The sequence below is a fragment of the Camelina sativa genome, chromosome 14, assembly GCF_030686135.1.
Source record: "Camelina sativa cultivar CO46 ecotype springtype chromosome 14, ASM3068613v1".
In the NCBI taxonomy this organism is placed as follows: domain Eukaryota; kingdom Viridiplantae; phylum Streptophyta; class Magnoliopsida; order Brassicales; family Brassicaceae; genus Camelina; species Camelina sativa.
The window spans coordinates 8,679,100-8,700,811 of record NC_141893.1 but is presented as its reverse complement, the minus strand read 5'-3'; the positions used below and the strand labels follow the sequence as shown (position 1 = coordinate 8,700,811).

General features: G+C 32.5%; 1 protein-coding gene across 1 annotated transcript; it reads right to left on the bottom strand.

The window, feature by feature from the left end:
* Positions 1-590: 590 nt before the first annotated feature.
* On the bottom strand, positions 591-3,017 carry LOC104740698 (ferredoxin--NADP reductase, leaf isozyme 2, chloroplastic-like). The gene is made up of 9 exons (XM_010461379.3): positions 2,728-3,017; positions 2,143-2,407; positions 1,901-2,034; positions 1,742-1,820; positions 1,555-1,646; positions 1,359-1,436; positions 1,211-1,273; positions 881-1,115; positions 591-772 (listed from the first exon to the last, which is right to left on the bottom strand). Exons 1-9 carry the CDS (start codon positions 2,833-2,835, stop codon positions 705-707), a joined length of 1,122 nt encoding a protein of 373 aa, XP_010459681.1. The 5' UTR covers positions 2,836-3,017; the 3' UTR covers positions 591-704.
* Between the last annotated feature and the right edge of the window lie 18,695 nt (positions 3,018-21,712).

Sequence of the window (21,712 nt, the reverse complement as noted above, 5' to 3'; positions counted from 1 at the left end):
GTGTGTTGGTATATTACGGTGTGTCTGACCACGTGGTTGATTTAGCCGTTGTGATCAAACGGTTACTGACAAATGAGTCTCTGACAAAAAGATAAAAGTGTGAAGAAACATTTAGCCTACTATACTAGATTGCTCTTTTTCTGGTCGGCTCTTAAGTAAAAAATATCTCAACCATGTCTTGATAATATACTCATATGATATTTTACGGCTTTGAAAGGTAACGTTGTAAAGTTAAACACTTAAACGCAAATGAATTGGTCTAACCCAAAATCAACTAAACTACTCAAGTGTTCAATTATCCTAAGAAACCATTACTTGTTTTAATAGAAGCATGTAAATATTTCTTATATAGTAGAGTTTCATTTGATAATGTTTATCGATTTAGGTTGGATAGTAGTACTCATCTCATTCATTGTCAGAGGATTGGTTAGCTACCGCACAATATACATATTGCTGTCAATTTTTTGTAACCATTTTTGTTTCCTTTGTTGACATTTTTTGGATGGGTAATTCTGTCTCTATCAATGTATCATTTTAACTTAGAGCCAAAAAATGGTAGCAAACGAATGGTAAAAGATTAAATAACTCCCTTTTTAGCAAAATATAACTAAAAAAAACCTTATCTTTAAATTACAGCAATTGGGAAGCGAAAATAACAGTTTTGTTGCACTATACTTGCTACCGAATGTCAAAGTCTCTTTTGATCAGTAGACTTCAACGTTCCATTGCTCTGCCTTCTTCAACTGCTTCTTGTAATCAAACCAGTCAATACCTAAACCATCACAAAAAAAAAAAAACATGTATTCATTCATTAGAGTTTACCTTGATTGTAGTAGTGGATGTTTCAAGAATTAGAGTACTATTTTTCTGCTCTTCTTACCGTCATTTGCAGCCAATGAGACCATAATGTCATCGATTCCTTTCTCCATTCCCTTAAGTCCACACATGTAGACAAAAGTGTTGTCTTTCTTCAACAACTCCCATAATTCAGCTGCGTACTGCGCCATCCGAGTCTGGATATACATTTTCTCTCCTTTGTCGTTCGCCTGTTCTCTGCTTATCGCATAATCCACCCTGAAGTTTTCGGGGGCCTTTGCTTTCATCTTATCAAACTCCTGATGTTTAAACACATGAGAATCAAAACAGGATTTTTTGTTATTTTGAATTGGAAGGATTTTGAAAACTAGAAGAAGAGTTTATGTATGTATGCCTCTTGGTAGAGCAATGAGCTAGTGGTTGGTACACCCAAGAAAAGCCAAGCTAAGCCATTGAACTGCATAATGAGGATTACAAGGTATTAGATTTTGATATGTTTGTTTGTTATCAAAAAAGCTTATTGACCATAGCAATCGTTTCACCTTGTAGTCATCATGTTTCTCGAAGAACATCTTCCATAAGAAAGACCGGAAAGGTGCAATTCCCGTCCCTGTAGCAAGCTGTGGCGTTCATCAAGAAGAAGGATAATATTAATGTTTAATGATGTTTCAAGAAACAGAACCTACATGGAAGTTTAATCATAAGAAAGTCAAGATATTTGAGGTTTAGGGGAGAGACCATAATAACAGTGGCGTTTGGATCCTTCGGCATAAGCATTTCTTTGCCTACAGGACCAGTGAGCTTCACAGGACTTCCGGGTGTCAAGTCACCTGAAAAACAAGGACAAGCAAGCCCAAAAGTTGAATAATAGGTGAAAGAAGTTAAACTTTAACCAAAAAAACAAGCCTTATTCATTGGTACTTACACAAGAAATTTGAGCAAACTCCTTTAACAGTCTCTCCTTGGTCATTAATATAGACAAGTCTTTTCACACACAAAGAAACCTGCAACAAACTTGTTCATTCACTTAACCAGAGAAAACAAACCGTGTTCTTTCTCAAAACGAAAAGAATTGGTCTCTTACGGTTTCAGAATTGCCAAGATCTCCAAGAGCGCTGCTGGCAATCGAGTAAAGTCTGATCTTGTGAGGCTTTCCATTCTTGTCAATTCCATCTGGAATCACACCAACAGATTGCCCTTCTCTGTACGGGATCTCGCCTATCAAAGACACATAAATGCTACTTCAATCACCATCAACAAGTGAATCATACACAGATGACAGAACTATAACGTTTATGAGATCAAGTAATTAATCAAATCCCCTACCTTCATGGCTGAAAACCATGTGCCAGGTCTCTCCAGGAGCATCATCTGCTGTGATTTTGGTGTTGACAAGGCATTTTCCAGTGTATGGCTCCTTTGGTCTGTACTTGTTGACAATCACACCTTCCTCGTTCTTCTTAGACACTTTCTCTACCTTCTTGGCAGGAGTAGGAGTAGGAGTATCTGTCGTCTCTGCTGTGATTTGAGCTCTTATGGAAAACACTCTTTTACTTGTCACTACATTGTTGCTTTTGTAGTAAAGAGCACCCTTCAAAAAAAACCAAAACAACAGAGAGACCTAATCATGATCCCATCAAATACTAGATGAACTGAAACCCACTACATTATAAGTGAAACCCCAGAAGCTGCTTATCCAAAGTTCCAAACTTCATTAAACAGAGACCTAACCTAGTAATCAAAGTTGGCATATTTAAGAAATCATCAGTCGATTTTCGAAAATGTTCTCTGTATACTCTAGAGAAGTAAGACCCAGAAGCACGTTTATCCAAGTTCCAAACTTGATTAAGACCCAGATGAGTATAAGCAAACCTCTAAAAAGCAGAGTATTTGATAGATATAAAAGAGTACCTTACTAAACCTGATCCTTTCAGGAGCAATGGCACAACTAGTAGCAGGAAGAGAAGAAGAGTTTGAAGATGTGAGAGAAACAGCAGCATTCATAGTAGTCATCGCCATTGCCGAGCAAATGAAATCAAAATGGGAGAAAATTGCAGAGGAATATAAAAAGGAATCAGACGGAGAAAGATAAGAGAAGGATTGGAAGACATTTGTGTTTGGGTGGATGAGGTTTGAAGAAGTGAGTAGTATCTCATTGATCAAAGTTGTGGTTACGGTTATTTGACTAAGAAGCTATATATATCTCTTTTGTTTGTTTTTCCTTTAAATATCTTTGTGTGTGTAATAATTATGAAAATAATAATCTCAAGTATGATTATATGATATCAAATTTTTTAAGAAATGTATATATAAATTCAGAAAATTATGTTGTACACCAAAAGAGCAAATACCACAATTATAATGCTTTTTCATTGTTTTGAAGTCATCCTATTATATTAACTGAGAAGTACAAATATAAAAATGTGTAAATTACATTCAATTGCCATTATAAACTTAATTAAGATTAATTAATTAATTAAATAAATAATTCTAGTTAAAAAAATGAAAATTAGGAACACATCAAATAAAATAAATTGTAGAAAAGTAAAAAAAAATCTATTAGAATCAAAACTAATTTGTACTTTAAAAACTAACAGATAAGATTTTTTTTTTACATGGTAGTTATATCTTTTTACTTACTTCACAACTATAGCAAAGATTTCGTTTAACTGACAAAAGTTTAAATAATTTTATTCATTACATGCAAATGTTTTACTGATAGGTTTTCAATAAAAATTTTAAAATACAAAAATTATAATATAAGCAACAAATTTTTAATCACAAACCATTATAAATAATAACATAATAACAAAATAAATTATTACAAATTTTCATTAAAAAAATTCAACCCAGGGTTTTCCGCGGGATAGTACCTAGTATCAATATAATTCTTTTACATCAAATGATATTGGAGAAAAAATATCTATATTTTTCCATGTCTTATAATTAGTTAGTTGCATTGGATTAAGGCACATTTTAGAAACATTAACAAAGCTGTTTACAGCTTCTAAGCAATGTTTTCTAATGTTTTAGCTTGTTTTGGGACAAAACGGGTATAACTGGCTATTAAACTCTCCAAATTCATCTCAAACTCTTATAATTAGTCAGTTGCATTGGATTAAAACACATTTTAACCCCAGAAACACTAACAAAGCTGTTTACAGCTTCTAAGCAATGTTTTCTTGGTTTTAGCATGTTTTGGGACAAAATGGGTATAAGTGGCTTTTAAACTCTCCAAATCCATCTCAAACTCTTATAATTAGTCAGTTGCATTGGATTAAGACACATTTTAATCCCAAAAACACTAACAAAGCTTTTTAAAGCTCATAAGCAATGTTTTCTCAGGTATTAGCCTGTTTTGGGACAAAATGGGTATAAGTGTTTTTTAAACTCTCCAGATCCATCTCAAACTATTATAATTTGTTAGTTGCATTGGATTAAGACACATTTTAACCCCAGAAACACTAACAAAGCTGTTTACAGATTCTAAGCAATGTTTTCTCAGGTTTTAGCCTCTTTTGGGACAAAATGGGTATAAGTGGCTTTTAAACTCTCCAAATCCATCTCAAACTCTTATAATTAGTCAGTTGCATTGGATTAAGACACATTTTAGAAACACTAACAAAGCTGTTTACAGCTTCTAAGCAATGTTTTCTAATGTTTTAGCTTGTTTTGGGACAAAACGGGTATAACTGGCTATTAAACTCTCCAAATTCATCTCAAACTCTTATAATTAGTCAGTTGCATTGGATTAAAACACATTTTAACCCCAGAAACACTAACAAAGCTGTTTACAGCTTCTAAGCAATGTTTTCTTGGTTTTAGCATGTTTTGGGACAAAATGGGTATAAGTGGCTTTTAAACTCTCCAAATCCATCTCAAACTCTTATAATTAGTCAGTTGCATTGGATTAAGACACATTTTAATCCCAAAAACACTAACAAAGCTTTTTAAAGCTCATAAGCAATGTTTTCTCAGGTATTAGCCTGTTTTGGGACAAAATGGGTATAAGTGTTTTTTAAACTCTCCAGATCCATCTCAAACTATTATAATTTGTTAGTTGCATTGGATTAAGACACATTTTAACCCCAGAAACACTAACAAAGCTGTTTACAGATTCTAAGCAATGTTTTCTCAGGTTTTAGCCTCTTTTGGGACAAAATGGGTATAAGTGGCTTTTAAACTCTCCAAATCCATCTCAAACTCTTATAATTAGTCAGTTGCATTGGATTAAGACACAATTTAACCCCAGAAACATTAACAAAACTGTTTACAGCTTCTAAACAATGTTTAATACTCCCTCTGTTTTTTATTAGTTGTCGTTTAAGGTTATTTCACACAGATTAAAAAAACAATTAATTTTATTGTTTTATTCTTTTTAAATATATTTTCTAGTCTTTTGATTGGTTAAAACCCATGTTCCAAAAATTGGTCAAATCGGCCGATTATACGGCGTGGAATTGCTAGGCACCAAGCAGCCGCCGCGATTACACCCAAATCGGGAAGAAAATCGAAAAAAAAAATTGATTTGATTTTCTACTTAAATATAGTGTTAAGTGTGAAAATCTACTATTTCTATATCATATGATTCATATCTAATTGAATATAAGATAAAATGGGTAGAAACTGAGATAAAAAAAAATTTGCGGGCGTAAATTAGGGTTTGAGAGCAGCGGAATCGGGTGGATAAATTACCGTTTTGCCCTTGGTAATAAAAAGGACAAAAAATGGACAAAAAAGACACCAAGAAGAGTCGAACTCGCGAGCTTAGCCATTCATAGAGAGCCTTAAACCGCTTGAGCTGTCAAATGTTTTTGTAATACTAAGATAAACAATATATATAACCCTAAAACTTAAATATTTTATATATTTATTATATATAATAATAGAAAACCCTAAAACTAGTCCCCGATTAATTCCCGATTTAAATGCGATTTCCCGATTAATCGCTAGGCTCTTCCTCACCGCCCAACTAAAATTGGAACATTTACCAAACATTTGCATTGAAAATCTAAAACGACAAAACGACAAATATTATGACACAAAATTTTAACTTTAGAACGACAAGTAATAAAAAACGGAGGGAGTATTAAATATTATTTTATTGTTAAGAGTGAACTATTTGAACCCCAAAGATTTGAAACCGAAATTCAACAATAAATCAAACAATCATTTTGCTATCTAAAAACGTTTAATGGGCTTCACAGTATTGGGCTATGATCTTACGACCTCATCATTTGTCTCAGCTGATCTTATAACCTCATCATTTGTCTCCTCATCTGATCTTACAACCTCACCATTTGTCTCATATGATCTTACAACCTCATCATCTGTCTTCAGTTCCTCAGCTGATCTTACAACCTCATCATTTGTCTCAGCTAATCTTACAACCTCATCATCTGCCTTAACTTCCTCAGCTGACCTTACTACAACCTCATCATTTGTCTTCACTTTACCGACTGACCTTTTAACATCTTTCTTTCCACTCATATTGATCGCTGCCTTCATATGTTTCTTCTTCCCTTCAGTTACCCTCACTGAAGGGAAGAAGAAACATATGAAAAAGTAAAAAGTAATTACATGTTCATTTATAATTACATGTTTTTACATCTTTACATGCGTTAAATTTTAAAAAGTAAAACATAACTAAAAAATAAGAAAAAATTTAGTGAAACATAAGGAAAACATAAATATATTAATATTTTCATCAAGTAATTAAAAATTCTTTCTTATAAGCTCATTGAGAAAGAATGATAGTTACAATTTTTATCCAAAGAAATAGATATTATATTGTTATTTTGAACTTTAACATTCATTTTTAGTTATGTTTAATATCATTTTTAAATGGTTTAAGTCTAAGGTTTGTTCGATTTATCCTCACCTTCAAAAAATACTAATTTAGGAGCACAATGTCACATTCGCCTCGTCAACAAAAAAATCTTGTGCCAACTATGTTGGTGATCAAAATTTTTTGCGCCATGTTTATCGAACGACAATTTGTCCCCTCAGCTGATCTTACAACCTCACCATTTGTCTCATCTGATCTTACAACCTCATCATTTGTCTCAGCTGATCTTACAACCTCATCATCTGCCTTAACTTCCTCAGCTGACCTTACTACAACTTCATCATTTGTCTTCACTTTATCGACTGGCCTTTTAACATCTTTCTTTCCACTCATATTTTTTTTTTTGAATCTAATGTTAAATTATATTCAAAGAAAAAATAGCGTTTGTACAACTAGTGCAGCGGAAAGTTGAAATGTGTTTGGAAATTTAGACTACATTAAGGGGAACCCCAAAACTTATATTCGTGTTTGAAACCAAAACTGAAGACCATTGCAGAAGCGCTGATCCCCTTGTCGTTGAATAGCCAGAATCTGATCCCGAACATTGCGATCAATCCACTTGATTAACTACCGAGGTGAGTTAGGATGTTGACCATGTCGCCGTCCATTTCTTTCCCACCAGATGGTGTACACCACTAATTGAAAAACATAATGAAGTAAAAATCTAGCCAAAAAGTTGAGGCGATTGTCTGCTAAGTATGTTAGGAGCGGGTACCAGTCAGTGGTGTAGTGGTAACGAAACACCCCCTTGGCTGTTGCAGCCCACACCTCTGAAGAAAACCGACAAGCAAAAAACAGGTGAGAACGGGTTTCAAGACTTTGTTGGCAAAGAAGACAGGTCCCGGTAGCACCAATGTTCCACCGCAACATTCTCTCCCCTGTCGCCAATTTATCATGAATTGCTAGCCAGGTACAGAAAGTATATTTGGGAGTCGCATGAGCAAACCAAATCATTCTGTGCCAGGAGACCTCAACAGATGTGGAGCGTATATTATTCCAAGTGTCATTGGTAGAGAAAACTGAGTTGTACTTATCCCCCTCCCTTTCCACATAACCAAATCTGCAGACTCTGTTCTACGCTGATACTGCAACAGTAGTTCATTCTCAATGGAGAGGAGGTGTGGGAGACGATGTCTCCGTCGACGCCATGCGGACCAAGCCTCAGCAACTGTCATTGTTCGGCTAATCCCCAAATCCACAACCCCACGGGACCCTGCGACATCCACCAACCTGCCTAACGACGACCAGGTATCAAACCAAAATGATGTCCGCAGCCCGTTTCCCACCTCCACCTTGCTCAGAGTGTTTGCCACTTCTCTATATTTGAGGATCTTTCGCCAAATCCAAGAGCCCGCACATGTGGTCTCTTTGATCACCCATAGAGACCGCCCCTTTAACAAATAACGATCCACCCATTGTACCCATAAAGAGCGACCATGTGAGAGTATCCTCCAAACCAACTTGAGGCAACACACATCATTTGCCTCTTTTAAGCTTCGAAGACCAAGTCCCCCCTCCCGTCGCGGTTTACATACAACCTCCCACTGCATCTTTGCTTTCTTTGGATTCAAATCAGTCCCAGACCATAAGAATGCAGAGCATATTTTTTCCACTTCCCTAATACAAGCACGGGGAAGCCGGAAGGCACTCAACCAGAAGTTACAAATACTCCAAAGAACCGAGCTGACAAGATTAAAACAGCCCGCGAAGGATAGATAGTGTGTCGTCCAAGAACCAATTCGGCGCCTTATCTGCTCAAGTAAAGGTGTGTAGTCAGAAACCGTAAAAGACGTAGTCACCAGTGGCAAGCCCAAGTATCTAACCGGCAACTCTCCCAGGACTAAATCAAACTGATTCTCAATAAGCTGGCGGTCACCAGCAGAAACGCCGACAAGATACAAAGTCGATTTTTCCAAGCTGATCTTAGCAAACTGGTCAAAGATCGAGACAATGCCCTCAATGGAACAGGGTTTGCCATCAGAGAGTATCATTAGATCATCAGCAAAGCTTAAATGAGTCAGATGGATATCTTTACATCTCGGTTGGTAACCAAATCTTCCTGCGCCAGCAGCAGAATCTAAAAGCTTAGACAGAACATCCATACAGATCACAAACAAATAGGGAGAGAGGGAACAGCCTTGTCGGAGACCACTGGAGCTTGGAAAATACCCAACAAGCTCCCCATTCACTTGAACTGAGAAAGAGGCAGTTGAACACATAATCTAACCCAATGGATGAACTCAGGAGGCAACTCCAGAGCCGACAGAACATTTAACAGGAAAGGCCACTGAACAGAGTCGAAAGCTTTCGAAATATCGATCTTAACCGCACAACGCGCTGAGATTGTCTCCTGGTGATAATTCTTAACCAATTCAGTGGCAAGCAACACATTCTCGATCAACAACCGGTCTTTGACAAAAGCCGATTGATTTCCTGCAATTAAACTAGGTAACACCACCTTCAACCTGTTTGCAAGAATCTTTGAAATGACCTTATATAGAACATTGCAACAAGAAATAGGTAAAAAGTAACCTTTACACTCATATTGATCGTTGCCTTCATATGTTTCTTCTTCCCTTCAGTTACCCTCACTGAGGGAAGAAGAAACATATGAAAGAGTAAAAAGTAAATACATGTTCATTTATAATTACATGTTTTTACATGTTTACATGCGTTAAAAATTTAAAAGTAAACATAACTAAAAAATAAGAAAACATTAAGTAAAACATAAATATACTAATATTTTCATCTAGTAATTAAAAATTCTTTCTTATAAGCTCATTAAGAAAGAATGATAGTTACCAATCAAAACATTATATTACAATAATAGTTACAATTTTTATCTAGAGAAATTAATATTATATTGTTATTTTGAACTTTAATATTCATACTTAGTTATGTTAATATCATTTTTAAATGGTTTAAGTCTACGGTTTGTTTGATTTATCCTCGACCTTCAAAGAAGACTAACTTAGGAGCACAATGTCACATTCACCTCTTCGCCAAAAATCTTGTGCCAACTATGTTGGTGATCAAAACTTGTTGCTCCATGTTTATCGAACGACAATTCTTCAATAGATTTAACTAGAACATTACACTGCACATAACACTTTATCGTTTCCCAACTAACTAATAAAGCCCTACTTGTGGTTTAAGTTGGATGAATATACACCATTGTTAGTTGTGCGTGGAGATCGTGATGTGACACAAATGGCGCAAACATAGTGGATGAACGATTGCCTTTAAGGAAGATATGAAGACAGACCAACAATTTCCGAAATCATCCATATGGATGCTGGCTAGCGATTATCTTCTTCTAGTCCAAAAAGAGCCAACATACACATATGTGTCACCCGGCGGCATTCAAAGTTTATCGTCATTGAATCACATTCTTTCGGTAAATAATATCACGCAAAGCTCAAAAACATGAGAAATATCAATAATTATTTATTTAAAGATAAAAAAATATATATTTTGCCTATACAATTTCAGACTTATATAAAATATAATTATAAAATTTTGCTATGGATACAAAAGCAGTGGCTTTTAAACTCTCCAAATCCATCTCAAACTCTTATAACTAGTTAGTTGCATTGGATTAAGACACATTTTAACCCCATAAACACTAACAAAGCTGTTTACAGCTTGTAAGCAATGTTTTCTCAGGTTTTAGCCTGGTTTAGGACAAAATGTGTGTAAGTGGCTTTTAAATTCTCCAAATCCATCTCAAACTCTTATAATTAGTCAGTTGCATTGGATTAAGACATATTTTAACCCCAGAAACACTAACAAAGTTGTTTACAGCTTCTAAGCAATGTTTTTTTGGTTTTAGCCTGTTTTGAGACAAAATAAGTATAAGTGGCTTTTAAACTCTCCAGATCCATCTCAAACTCTTATAATTAGTTAGTAGCATTAGATTAAGACACATTTTAACCCCATAAACACTAACAAAGTTGTTTAGAGCTTCTAAGCAATGTTTTCTCAGGTTTTAGCCTGTTTTGGGACAAAATGGGTATAACTGGCTTTTAAACTCTCCAAATCCATCTCAAACTCTTATAATTAGTTAGTTGCATTGGATTAAGACACATTTTAACCCCAGAAATACTAACAAAGCTGTTTACAGCTTCTAAGCAATTTTTCTCAGGTTTTAACCTGTTTTGGGACAAAATGGGTATAAGTGGCTTTTAAACTCTCTAAATCCATCTCAAACTCTTATAATTAGTCAGTAGCATTGGATTAAGGCACATTTTAACCCCAGAAACACTAACAAAGCTGTTTAAAGCTCATAAGCAATGTTTTCTCAGGTTTTAGCCTGTTTTGGGACAAAATGGGTATAAATGGCTTTTAAACTCTCCAAATCCATCTCAAACTCTTATAATTAGTTAGTTGCATTGGATTAAGACACATTTTAACCCCAGAAATACTAACAAAGCTGTTTACAGCTTCTAAGCAATTTTTCTCAGGTTTTAACCTGTTTTGGGACAAAATGGGTATAAGTGGCTTTTAAACTCTCTAAATCCATCTCAAACTCTTATAATTAGTCAGTAGCATTGGATTAAGGCATAATTTAACCCCAGAAACATTAACAAAGTTGTTTACAACTTCTAAGCAATGTTTAATACTCCCTCTGTTTTTTATTAGTTGTCGTTTAAGGTTATTTCACATAGATTAAGAAAACAATTAATTTTATTGTTTTATTCTTTTTAAATATATTTTCTAGTCTTTTGATTGGTTAAAACATTAAAACAGTTGGATAAAATTAGAATATTTACCAAACATTTGCATTGAAAATCTAAAACAACAAGTATAATGACACAAAATTTTAACTTTAGAACGACAAGTAATAAAAAACGGAGTGAGTATTAAACATTATTTTATTGTTAAGAGTGAACTATTTGAACCCCAAAGATTTGAAACCAAAATTCAACAATAAATCAGACAATCAATTTGTTTCCTGTTGAATCATATACTGCGGGGCGCAGGGCGGACTCCCCCTCCCCATTCATTAGATAGAGAAGATCGCCAAGATTTCGCGATCCGCTGCCGAACTTATTCCATCTAAAAACGTTTAATGGGCTTCGCAGTATTAGGCTATGATCTTACGACCTCATCATTTGTCTCAGCTGATCTTATAACCTCATCATTTGTCTCCTTAGCTGATCTTATAACCTCACCATTTGTCTCATCTGATCTTACAACCTCATCATTTGTCTCAGCTGATCTTACAACCTCATCATCTGCCTTAACTTCCTCAGCTGACCTTACTACAACCTCATCATTTGTCTTCACTTTATCGACTGACCTTTTAACATCTTTCTTTCCGGGCGTAGATTAGGGTTTGACAGCAGCGGAATCGGGTGGAGAAATTACCGTTTTGCCCTTGGTAATAAAAAGGACAAAAAATGGACAAAAAAGACACCGAAAAGAGTTGAACTCGCGAGCTTAGCCATTCATAGAGAGGCTTAAACCGCTTGAGCTGTCAAATGTTTTTGTAATACTAAGATAAACAATATATATAACCCTAAAACTTAAATATTTTATATATTTATTATATATAATAATAGAAAACCCTAAAACTAGTTCCCGATTAATCCCCGATTTAAATATGATTTCCCGATTAATCGCTAGGCTCTTTCTCACCGCCCGACTAACGCCTAGCGATTTTTAAAACAGGGGTTAATACATTAAAACAGTCGGATAAAATTGGAATATTTACCAAACCTTTGCATTGAAAATCTAAAACGACAAGTATTATGACACAAAATTTTAACTTTAGAACGACAAGTAATAAAACACGGAGGGAGTATTAAACATTATTTTATTGTTAAGAGTGAATTATTTGAACCCCAAAGATTTGAAACCGAAATTCAACAATAAATCAGACAATCATTTTGCTATCTAAAAACGTTTAATGGGCTTCGCAGTATTGGGCTATGATCTTACGACCTCATCATTTGTCTCAGCTGATCTTATAACCTCATCATTTGTCTCCTCAGCTGATCTTACAACCTCACCATTTGTCTCATCTGATCTTACAACCTCATCATCTGTCTTTAGTTCCTCAGCTGATCTTAAAACCTCATCATTTGTCTCAGCTGATCTTACAACCTCATCATCTGCCTCAACTTCCTCAGCTGACCTTACTACAACCTCATCATTTGTCTTCACTTTATCGATTGACCTTTTAACATCTTCATTTCCACTCATATTGATCGCTGCCTTCATATGTTTCTTCTTCCCTTCAGTTATAAGTAATTACATATGAAAAAGTAAAAAGTAATTACATGTTCATTTATAATTACATGTTTTTACATGTTTACATGTGTTAAAATTTAAAAATTAAAATATAACTAAAAAATAAGAAAAAATTTAGTAAAACATAAATATACTAATATTTTCATCTAGTAATTAAAAATTCTTTCTAATAAGTTCATTAAGAAAGAATGATAGTTACCAATCAAAACATTATATTACAATGATAGTTACAATTTTTATCCAGAAAAATTAATATTATATTGTTATTTTGAACTTTAATATTCATACTTAATTATGTTAATATCATTTTTAAATGGTTTAAGTCTACGGTTTGTTCGATTTTTCCTCGACCTTCAAAGAAGACTAACTTAGGAGCACAATGTCACATTCACCTCTTCGCCAAAAATCTTGTGCCAACTATGTTGGTGATCAAAACTTGTTGCTCCATGTTTATCGAACGACAATTCTTTAAGAGATTTAACTAGAACATTATGCTGCACATAGCACTTTATCGTTTCCCAACTAACTAATAAAGCCCTACTTGTGGTTTAAGTTGGATGAATATACACCATTGTTAGTTGTGCGTGGAGATCGTGATGTGACACAAATGGCGCAAACATAGTGGATGAACGATTGTCTTTAAGGGAGATATGAAGACAGACCAACAATTTCCGAAATCATCCATATGGATGTTGGCTAGCGATTATCTTCTTCTAGTAAAAAAAAAACCAACATACACATATGTGTCACCCGGCGGCATTCAAAGTTTATCGTCATCGAATCACATTCTTTCGATAAATAATTTCACGTAAAGCTTAAAAACATGAGAAATATCAATAATTATTTATTTAAAGATAAAAAATATATATTTTGCCTATACAATTTCAGACTTATATAAAATACAATTATAAAATTTTGCTATGGATACTTATTTGAAATCTACAATATATATATATATATATATATATATATTATATGCATGTATATATGTATAATTAGGAGAGTTACCCGCACGCTTGTGCGGGCAGGAACTGAATAGAAAAAAGAAAAAAAAAATAATTCAATTCTTTAAAATGTTGAATCAAAATTTTATTATATTTTTAAAACCTGTTTAATTTTTTTTTAATTTTTATAGTAGTTCGTATGTTCAGACATAAATTATTTTTTTGTAAGTTTCGTATTAAATATATATATATTTTTAAAATTTTTTAAAATAATAAAATGAATAGTTAATAAAATGTTTATAGTATTACTCTACATATGCAAAATATAAATTGAAAATTTAAAGTCCATTTTTAAATTTTAATTGAAAGTTTAAAGTCCATTTATAATGTTTAAGCCCAAATTGACTATAACAAAGTTTTAAATGAGCCAAATACAATTGCTACAGTCAATTTTAATTACCTTGATATAATAATTTGAGATAATATAATATGTAATTTTGTTTAGACCATTAAAATAATATTTTAAGCAACCCATAAATATATTTTCGTTTAGACCATTGTATTTGGTACTACAAACATTCAAAATTATACTAAAGTTTGCATATACAAAAAGTTCATTAAGCCACCGTATCTTCATTTCTGAGTCCATTCTTTATGACTGAGTCTCCGAGCTCTCACTTTGATGCTCCATTACATGGTTTATGTAATAACGTCCAGCAAACTCAGACCTGTAAATATATTAAGTGTATGAAACAAAATTATTTTAACATCATACATAATCATATATAAAGTGTATAAAGTTATTTTTACATAATCGACTCTTACTAGTCCTTCGAACTGTGGTTTATAAAGATCTTCGAAGAGGTCAATGTGTTTTCGATACATGGTGCACCTATAAACATTTGCAAAGTGAATATATTGGTTACCTTATGATGATTATATCAGAACTATTTTATGTTACATACCTTCATATTCTCTGACCTTCACAAACCGCATTACACAAAACTCAGGTCCGGATTTGTATATGAGATGGCACCTGTTTGATTCCCATTTAGACATGAATTCTGAAGCGTAGTTATCTTTGACACGACACTTCACAGTTTCATTCCTACATGTTTAACAAATTAATAAATAATCTTAACAGAGACAATTTTAAAACGTAATTGTCCTAAAGGTAGAGTAAATGTCTTTTACCTGCAATTCAACAACGTGAAAACAATTTCATTATTTTTAATGGCACTCTCAGGTCTTCTTTTATCTTTCACATCTACTATACACCCAAAGACATCTAATTTGGGGAAAAGATAGAATTTAGTTTTCCAAAGTGTTGCAAATCTACATTTTGTAAAAGTTTAATTCATACTTTTCTAAGGGAGGGGCCAATACAAAAAAGTTATAACAAATCCTATAAAGATTCTAGATTCCCGAACACAAAGTTACAATTAACTATACTCACGGATTGTACCATATCAATATTAAATTAATTAACGAAACACTTACCGAAAGAGATGGGATGATTTATTCTTCCATGATATATATCATCCAAATCCTCGAATCAAAAGTAATTCTTTGGACTCAATTGTTGGACCAGCGTCATAGTGGTATCGTCCGTGAATTTAATTTGATAAGGATGATGAGTATTCCTCTCATTCAGGATTGGATTGATTACTTTGAAAATTCTAATATCATATTAGTCACCATCGTCGATATATTTTCGGAGTTTAGCGAGTGTATTTGGTAAAAAAGTAGCTTCGATTGTGTTACCCTTCACAGTTTAATAACAACTGTGTAAGAAGTATTATATATATAAGAACTGTTAAAAATTGAAATTTAAGTAACAATGATGTTCAATTAACAACGCTAACCTTTACATCTACAAGAAGCAGTACTCTTTTTGAAAAGAACTCGCTGATACTCCAAGAATGTAAGACCTTGGCGTGTATACGCCAATTAGTTATTCTGGGAAGAAGATCAGCAATTTTATTGAATCTCATGATTTTCTCAAATTAGGGTTTTTCCTGTTTTTTCTCTGTTATCGAAAACGAAAAGTGGATTCCGGATTTGTAAGAATACAAACAGTCACGATTAAATGTTGCGTCTTAATCGTTTTAGTATCTCACCTTTTGTTTGACTATTAAATATTTTTAATATTTATTATTATCTATATATAATAGCAAACCCACTTTTGGGGGTCAACTTTAATCTAACGGGTGAGATTGTTTCTACCATCTCATCTAACAATCTAGAATTATTGATGATCCCAACAGTTGCAAGTTTCTTTCAATAATCGTGTTTCTTCGTCGTACCCCATCTTTTAAAAATCGCATCTTTTAATTTTTACACTTTTTTGTTTCACAGCTCTTTATTTTCACATCTCTTTGTTTTTTTTATATATATATATATATATACATTTTTTATGAACTTTGAAAAAAGTTTTTGTTCTTTGAGTATTATATTATTAATGATGTCACCCTTTGTTAATAATCTCAAAAGTTGCAAAGTTTTGATCCAACAATTGTGTTTCTTCGTCGCACCCCCAGTTTTCCATGTTGGCACCCGTTAGGTTTCACACCTTTTTGTTTTGCACCTTTATTGTTTATATAAAATTACAATGTTTTGATCCAATAACAAACCTACTTTTGGGGGTCAACTTTAATCTAATAGATGAGATTGTTTCTAATATCTCATCTAACAGTTTAGAATAATTAATGATCCCAACAGTTGCAAGTCTTTTTACCAATAATTGTGTTTCTTCGTCATACCCTCATTTCACACTTCTTTGTTTTCACACCTTTTTGTATATATATATATTTATATATTATACACAGATTTTTTTGAACTTTGCAAAGAGTTTTTGTTCTTTGAGTATTATATTATTAATGATCTCACTTTTTGTTAATGATCTCAAAAGTTGCAAAGTTTCGATCCAACAATTATGTTTTTTCGTCGCTCCCCCAACTTTCCATGTTAGCACTTGTTAGTTTTCACACCTTTTTGTTTTACACCTCTTTGTTTTCATACCTTTTTGTTTATATTTATATACAAATTTTTATGGACTTTGAAAAGAGTTTTTGTTCTTTGAGTATTATTGATGATCTCACCATTTGTTAATGATCTCAAAATTTGCAAAGTTTCGATCCAACAATTGTGTTTCTTCGTCGCACCCCCAGCTTTCCATGTTGGCACCCGTTAGTTTTCACACATTTTTGTTTTACACCTCTTTGTTTATATAAAGTTGCAATGTTTTGATCTAACAACTGTGTTTCTTTGTCGTACCCCTAGCTTTCAATGTTTGCACTTGTTAGTTTTTGCACTTTTCTGTTTCACACCTTTTTATTTCACACCTCTTTCTTTTTATATATATACAAATTTTTATGGACTTTGAAAATATTTTGTTCTTTGAGTACTATTAATGTTCTCATCCTTTGTTAATGATCTCAAAATTTGCAAAATTTCGATCCAACAATTGTGTTTCTTTGTCGCACCCCCAGTTTTCCATGTTGGCACCCGTTAGTTTTCACATCTTTTTGTTTTACACCTTTTGGTTTATATAAAATTGCAATGTTTTAATCCAACAATTGTGTTTCTTCGTCGTACCCCTAGCTTTCAATGTTTGCACTTGTTAGTTTTCGCACCTTTTTGTTTCACACCTCTTTGTTTTCACACTTTTTTGTTTTTATGTATATACAGATTTGTAAGGACTTTGAAAAGAGTTTTTTTTTCTTTGAGTATTATTAATGATCTCACCCTTTATTAATGATCTCAAAAATTTCAAAGTTTCGATCTAACAATTGTGTTTCTTCGTCGCACACCCAGCTTTCCATGTTGGGACACATTAGTTTTCACACCTTTTTGTTTTACACCTCTTTGTTTATAAAAAGTTATAATGTTTTGATCCAACAATTGTGTTTCTACGTCGTACCCTTACCTTTCAATGTTTGTACTTGTTAGTATTCACATCTTTTTGTTTCACACTTTTTTGTTTCACACCTCTTTGTTTTCACACTTTTTTGTTTTTATATATATACAGAATTTTATGGACTTTGAAAGAAAAAAATTGTTCTTTGAGTATCATTATTGATCTCACCCTTTGTTAATGATCTCAAAATTTGCAAAGTTTCGATCCAAAAATTATGTTTCTTTGTCGCACCCCCAGCTTTCCATATTGGCACCCGTTAGTTTTCACAAATTTTTTTTTTACACCTCCTTGTTTATAACTTTGTTTATATAAAGTTGCAATGTTTTGATCCAAAAATTGGGTTTCTTCTCGTACCCCTAGCTTTCAATGTTTGCACTTGTTAGTTTTTACACCTTTTTGTTTCACACTTCTTTGTTTTCACACCTTTTTGTTTTTATGTATATACAAATTTTTATGGAATTTGAAAAGAGTTTTTGTTCTTTGAGTCTTATTAATGATCTCACCCTTTGTTAATCATCTCAAAAGTTGTAAAATTTTGATCCAACAATTGTGTTTCTTTGTCGCACCCCAACTTTCCATGTAGGCACATGTTAGTTTTCACACATTTTTGTTTTACACCTATTTGTTTATATATAGTTGCAATGTTTTGATCCAACAATTGTGTTTCTTCGTCGTACCTCTAGCTTTCAATGTTTGCACTTGTTAGTTTTTGCACCTTTTTGTTTTACACCTTTTTGTTTTACACCTCTTTGTTTTCACACATTTTTGTTTTTATATATATACAGATTTTTATGGACTTTGAAAAAAGTTTTTGCTCTTTGAATATCACTAATGATCTTACCCTTTGTTAATGATCTCAAAATTTGCAAAGTTGTGATCCAACAATTGTGATCCAACAATTTTGTTTTTTGAGTATCATTATTGATCTCACCCTTTGTTAATGATCTTAAAATTTGCAAAGTTTTGATCCAACAAATGTGTTTCTTCGTCGCACCCCCAACTTTTTATGTTGGCACCCGTTAGTTTTCACACCTTTTTGTTTTACACATCTTTGTTTATATAAAGTTGCAATGTTTTGATCCAACAATTGTGTTACTTCGTCATACCCTTACCTTTCAATGTTTGCACTTGTTAGTTTTCGCATCTTTTTATTTCACACCTTTTTGTTTCACACCTATTTGTCTTCACACATCTTTGTTTATATATATATACATATATTTATGGACTTTGAAAAGAGTTTTTGTTCTTTGAGTATTATTAATTATCTCACATTTTGTTAATGATCTCAAAAGTTGCAAAGTTTCGATCCAACAATTGTGTTTCTTCGTCGCATCCCCAATTTTCCATGTTGGCACCCGTTAGGTTTTCACATCTTTTTGTTTTACACCTTTTTGTTTATATAAAGTTGCAATGTCTTAATCCAACAATTGTGTTTCTTCGTCGTACCCCTAGATTTCAATCTTTGCACTTGTTAGTTTTCGCATCTTTTTGTTTTACACCTTTTTGTTTCACACCTTTTTGTTTCACACCTCTTTGTTTTCACACCTTTTTGTTTTTATATATATACAGATTTTTATGGACTTTGAAAATAGTTTTTGTTCTTTGAGTATTATTTCACACCTCCAAATTAAAAAAATTATGAGTATTATTTTCTTTTAATTTATTAATCAACATGATTCACTCATCTTTGTTAAAATTTGGATTGTTTTATTTATTGATTCATTCATCTAACTTTTGTTTGGTGTCGTTTTCCATTTATTCATGCATCAATCATCTCTTCCAATTATTAATCTAGGTAACTGATTGTGATTTCTAAATTTTCATAGATTTATATGTTTATATATTATAGCAAACTCACTTTTAGGTGTCAATTTAAATATAAGGGATAAGATTGTTTTTATAATCTCATCTAACTGTTTAGATTTATTAATGATCTTAAAAGTTGCAATATTTAATTTGATCCAACAATTGTGTTTTTTCGCCGTATTCACAACTTTCAATGTTCACATTTATTATGGACATATATATATATATATATATATAGTATGGACCTTGAAAAGAGTTTTTGTTCTTTGAGTATTGTTTAACACCTCCAAATTTAAAAATTATAAGTATTATTTTCTTTCAATTTATTAATCAGCATTGATTCACTCATCTTTTTTTAAAAAAATTGAATTGTTTTATTTATTGATTTATTCATCTAAATTTTATTTGGTGTCGTTTTCCATCTACCTGTATTGATCATCTCTTCCAAGTATTAATTTAGGTAATTAATTGTGATTTCTAATTTTTTATAGATTTATCTTTTTAGTCAATTTAGTTTGTTGCAGCTATAGCTCTTTCTCCCTGATTCTCTTATTATTTTTTATAAATTTTGATAGAATAATGATTAAAAAAAATTTTAATGTGAATATCTTTCAAAATTGATTATCTGAGTATGATTCAGTAAACTTAGATTTATATATGTTTAACATTATTCTCTTATTTTCACTGAATCGATTTTTCATTTTATATATACAACAAATATTTTACTTAACTATTTTGGTTGATTAATCTTAGTCAGTATTTATGATTTTTATACTATACAGTTAAAGAATTACCATAAAGTTAGTCATTTTAAATTTTTATTTTCCCGTACAATAACGTATGGGCTGACATCCGAGTATATATAATTACAGATTAAAGGTAAAGTTTGTAGTTAATAGATATGATGTAAAATTATATATACACTTTATGATACAGCTAACAATTATATGTTTTCAAACAACATTGTTGAAACCAAATAAAATATAATCATGTGAAAATTTTAAATAATATGTTTTTTGACCATCTACAATGTATTTATCTATTATTTTATAACATATAATAAGTCTAAATTAGAAAATGGTTTTCTCCAATGTGAAAGTCTATATCTGACTATAAAATAGAGGTAGTGTTAAAGATATTAAAAATCACTATATTCAAGAGAAGAAATATAATTCAAGTCTAAAAATCCAAAACAATTATCCAACTACAAACCATCATTATACAGTCTCAAATACCTCTTTGAAAACAATATTAAGTGTTTTATTCTGGCATTTTCCATCTTTATTTGTAATTAACACCTTTAATTCTTTTCTGGTTGTGACTCGAGAGAAGGCAACATAAAGCTGTCCATGTGTAAAAACCGGTTTTGGTAGAAACAATCCAACATGTTCTAGCGTCTGACCTTGACTTTTGTTTATTGTAATTGGAAACGCCATAGTAACAAAAAATTGTCGTCGCCTCATACAAAAGGAAAACTTTGCATCAGGGGGACTAACATACATCCTAGGGATAAGTACTCTATCACCAACCTTTTTTCCTGTCACGATTCTTGCTTCGATTACATGATTGGCCATCTGAGTAATAATTAACCTCGTACCGTTACACAAACCTCCCTTAGGATCTATATTCCTTAGCAATATGAAGGTGCTCTTATTTTCAACGTTAAAACATGGCTTGGCAATCCAGAAACTTGTATACTGTTTAGAAATTCCTGAGTGTAGATCATATTATCATGAGCACTTGTATCTGACGTTTCAATACTATCAGACCTAAGATATCGTCTCTCCTCACCTATAAAAAAAAAATAAAGATGGAATTTTAGATATGTATTTAATATTAGTATTTCTTAAAATGAGCTTTGCTTCTCTAATTAAGTCAGCAAGATCCGATTCGGCATCGATAGTACACACAAAATATTCATTAAGATTGATTGGAATACCAAATCTTGAATGAGCCGTTCTACCACCTTCTAAAAGCAAAGCAGTTATACCACTTGAAGCAACATTCAGAACAATATTACTTTTAGACCTTATATTAGCACCAAGAATAGTACACAAGAATGTTTTCCAGTACCACCAAATCCATGAACAAAAAACATACCACATTTTTCGTGATTCACAGAGT

Coding starts and splice junctions, on each gene's coding strand:
- LOC104740698 (XM_010461379.3), bottom strand. CDS start 2,835: ATGGCGATGACTACTATGAATGCTGCTGTTTCTCTCACATCTTCAAAC. Junction 2,408..2,727: donor AAAGGATCAGGTTTAGTAAG/GTACTCTTTTAT, acceptor TTTTTTTTGAAG/GGTGCTCTTTACTACAAAAG. Junction 773..880: donor CTCATTGGCTGCAAATGACG/GTAAGAAGAGCA, acceptor GTGATGGTTTAG/GTATTGACTGGTTTGATTAC.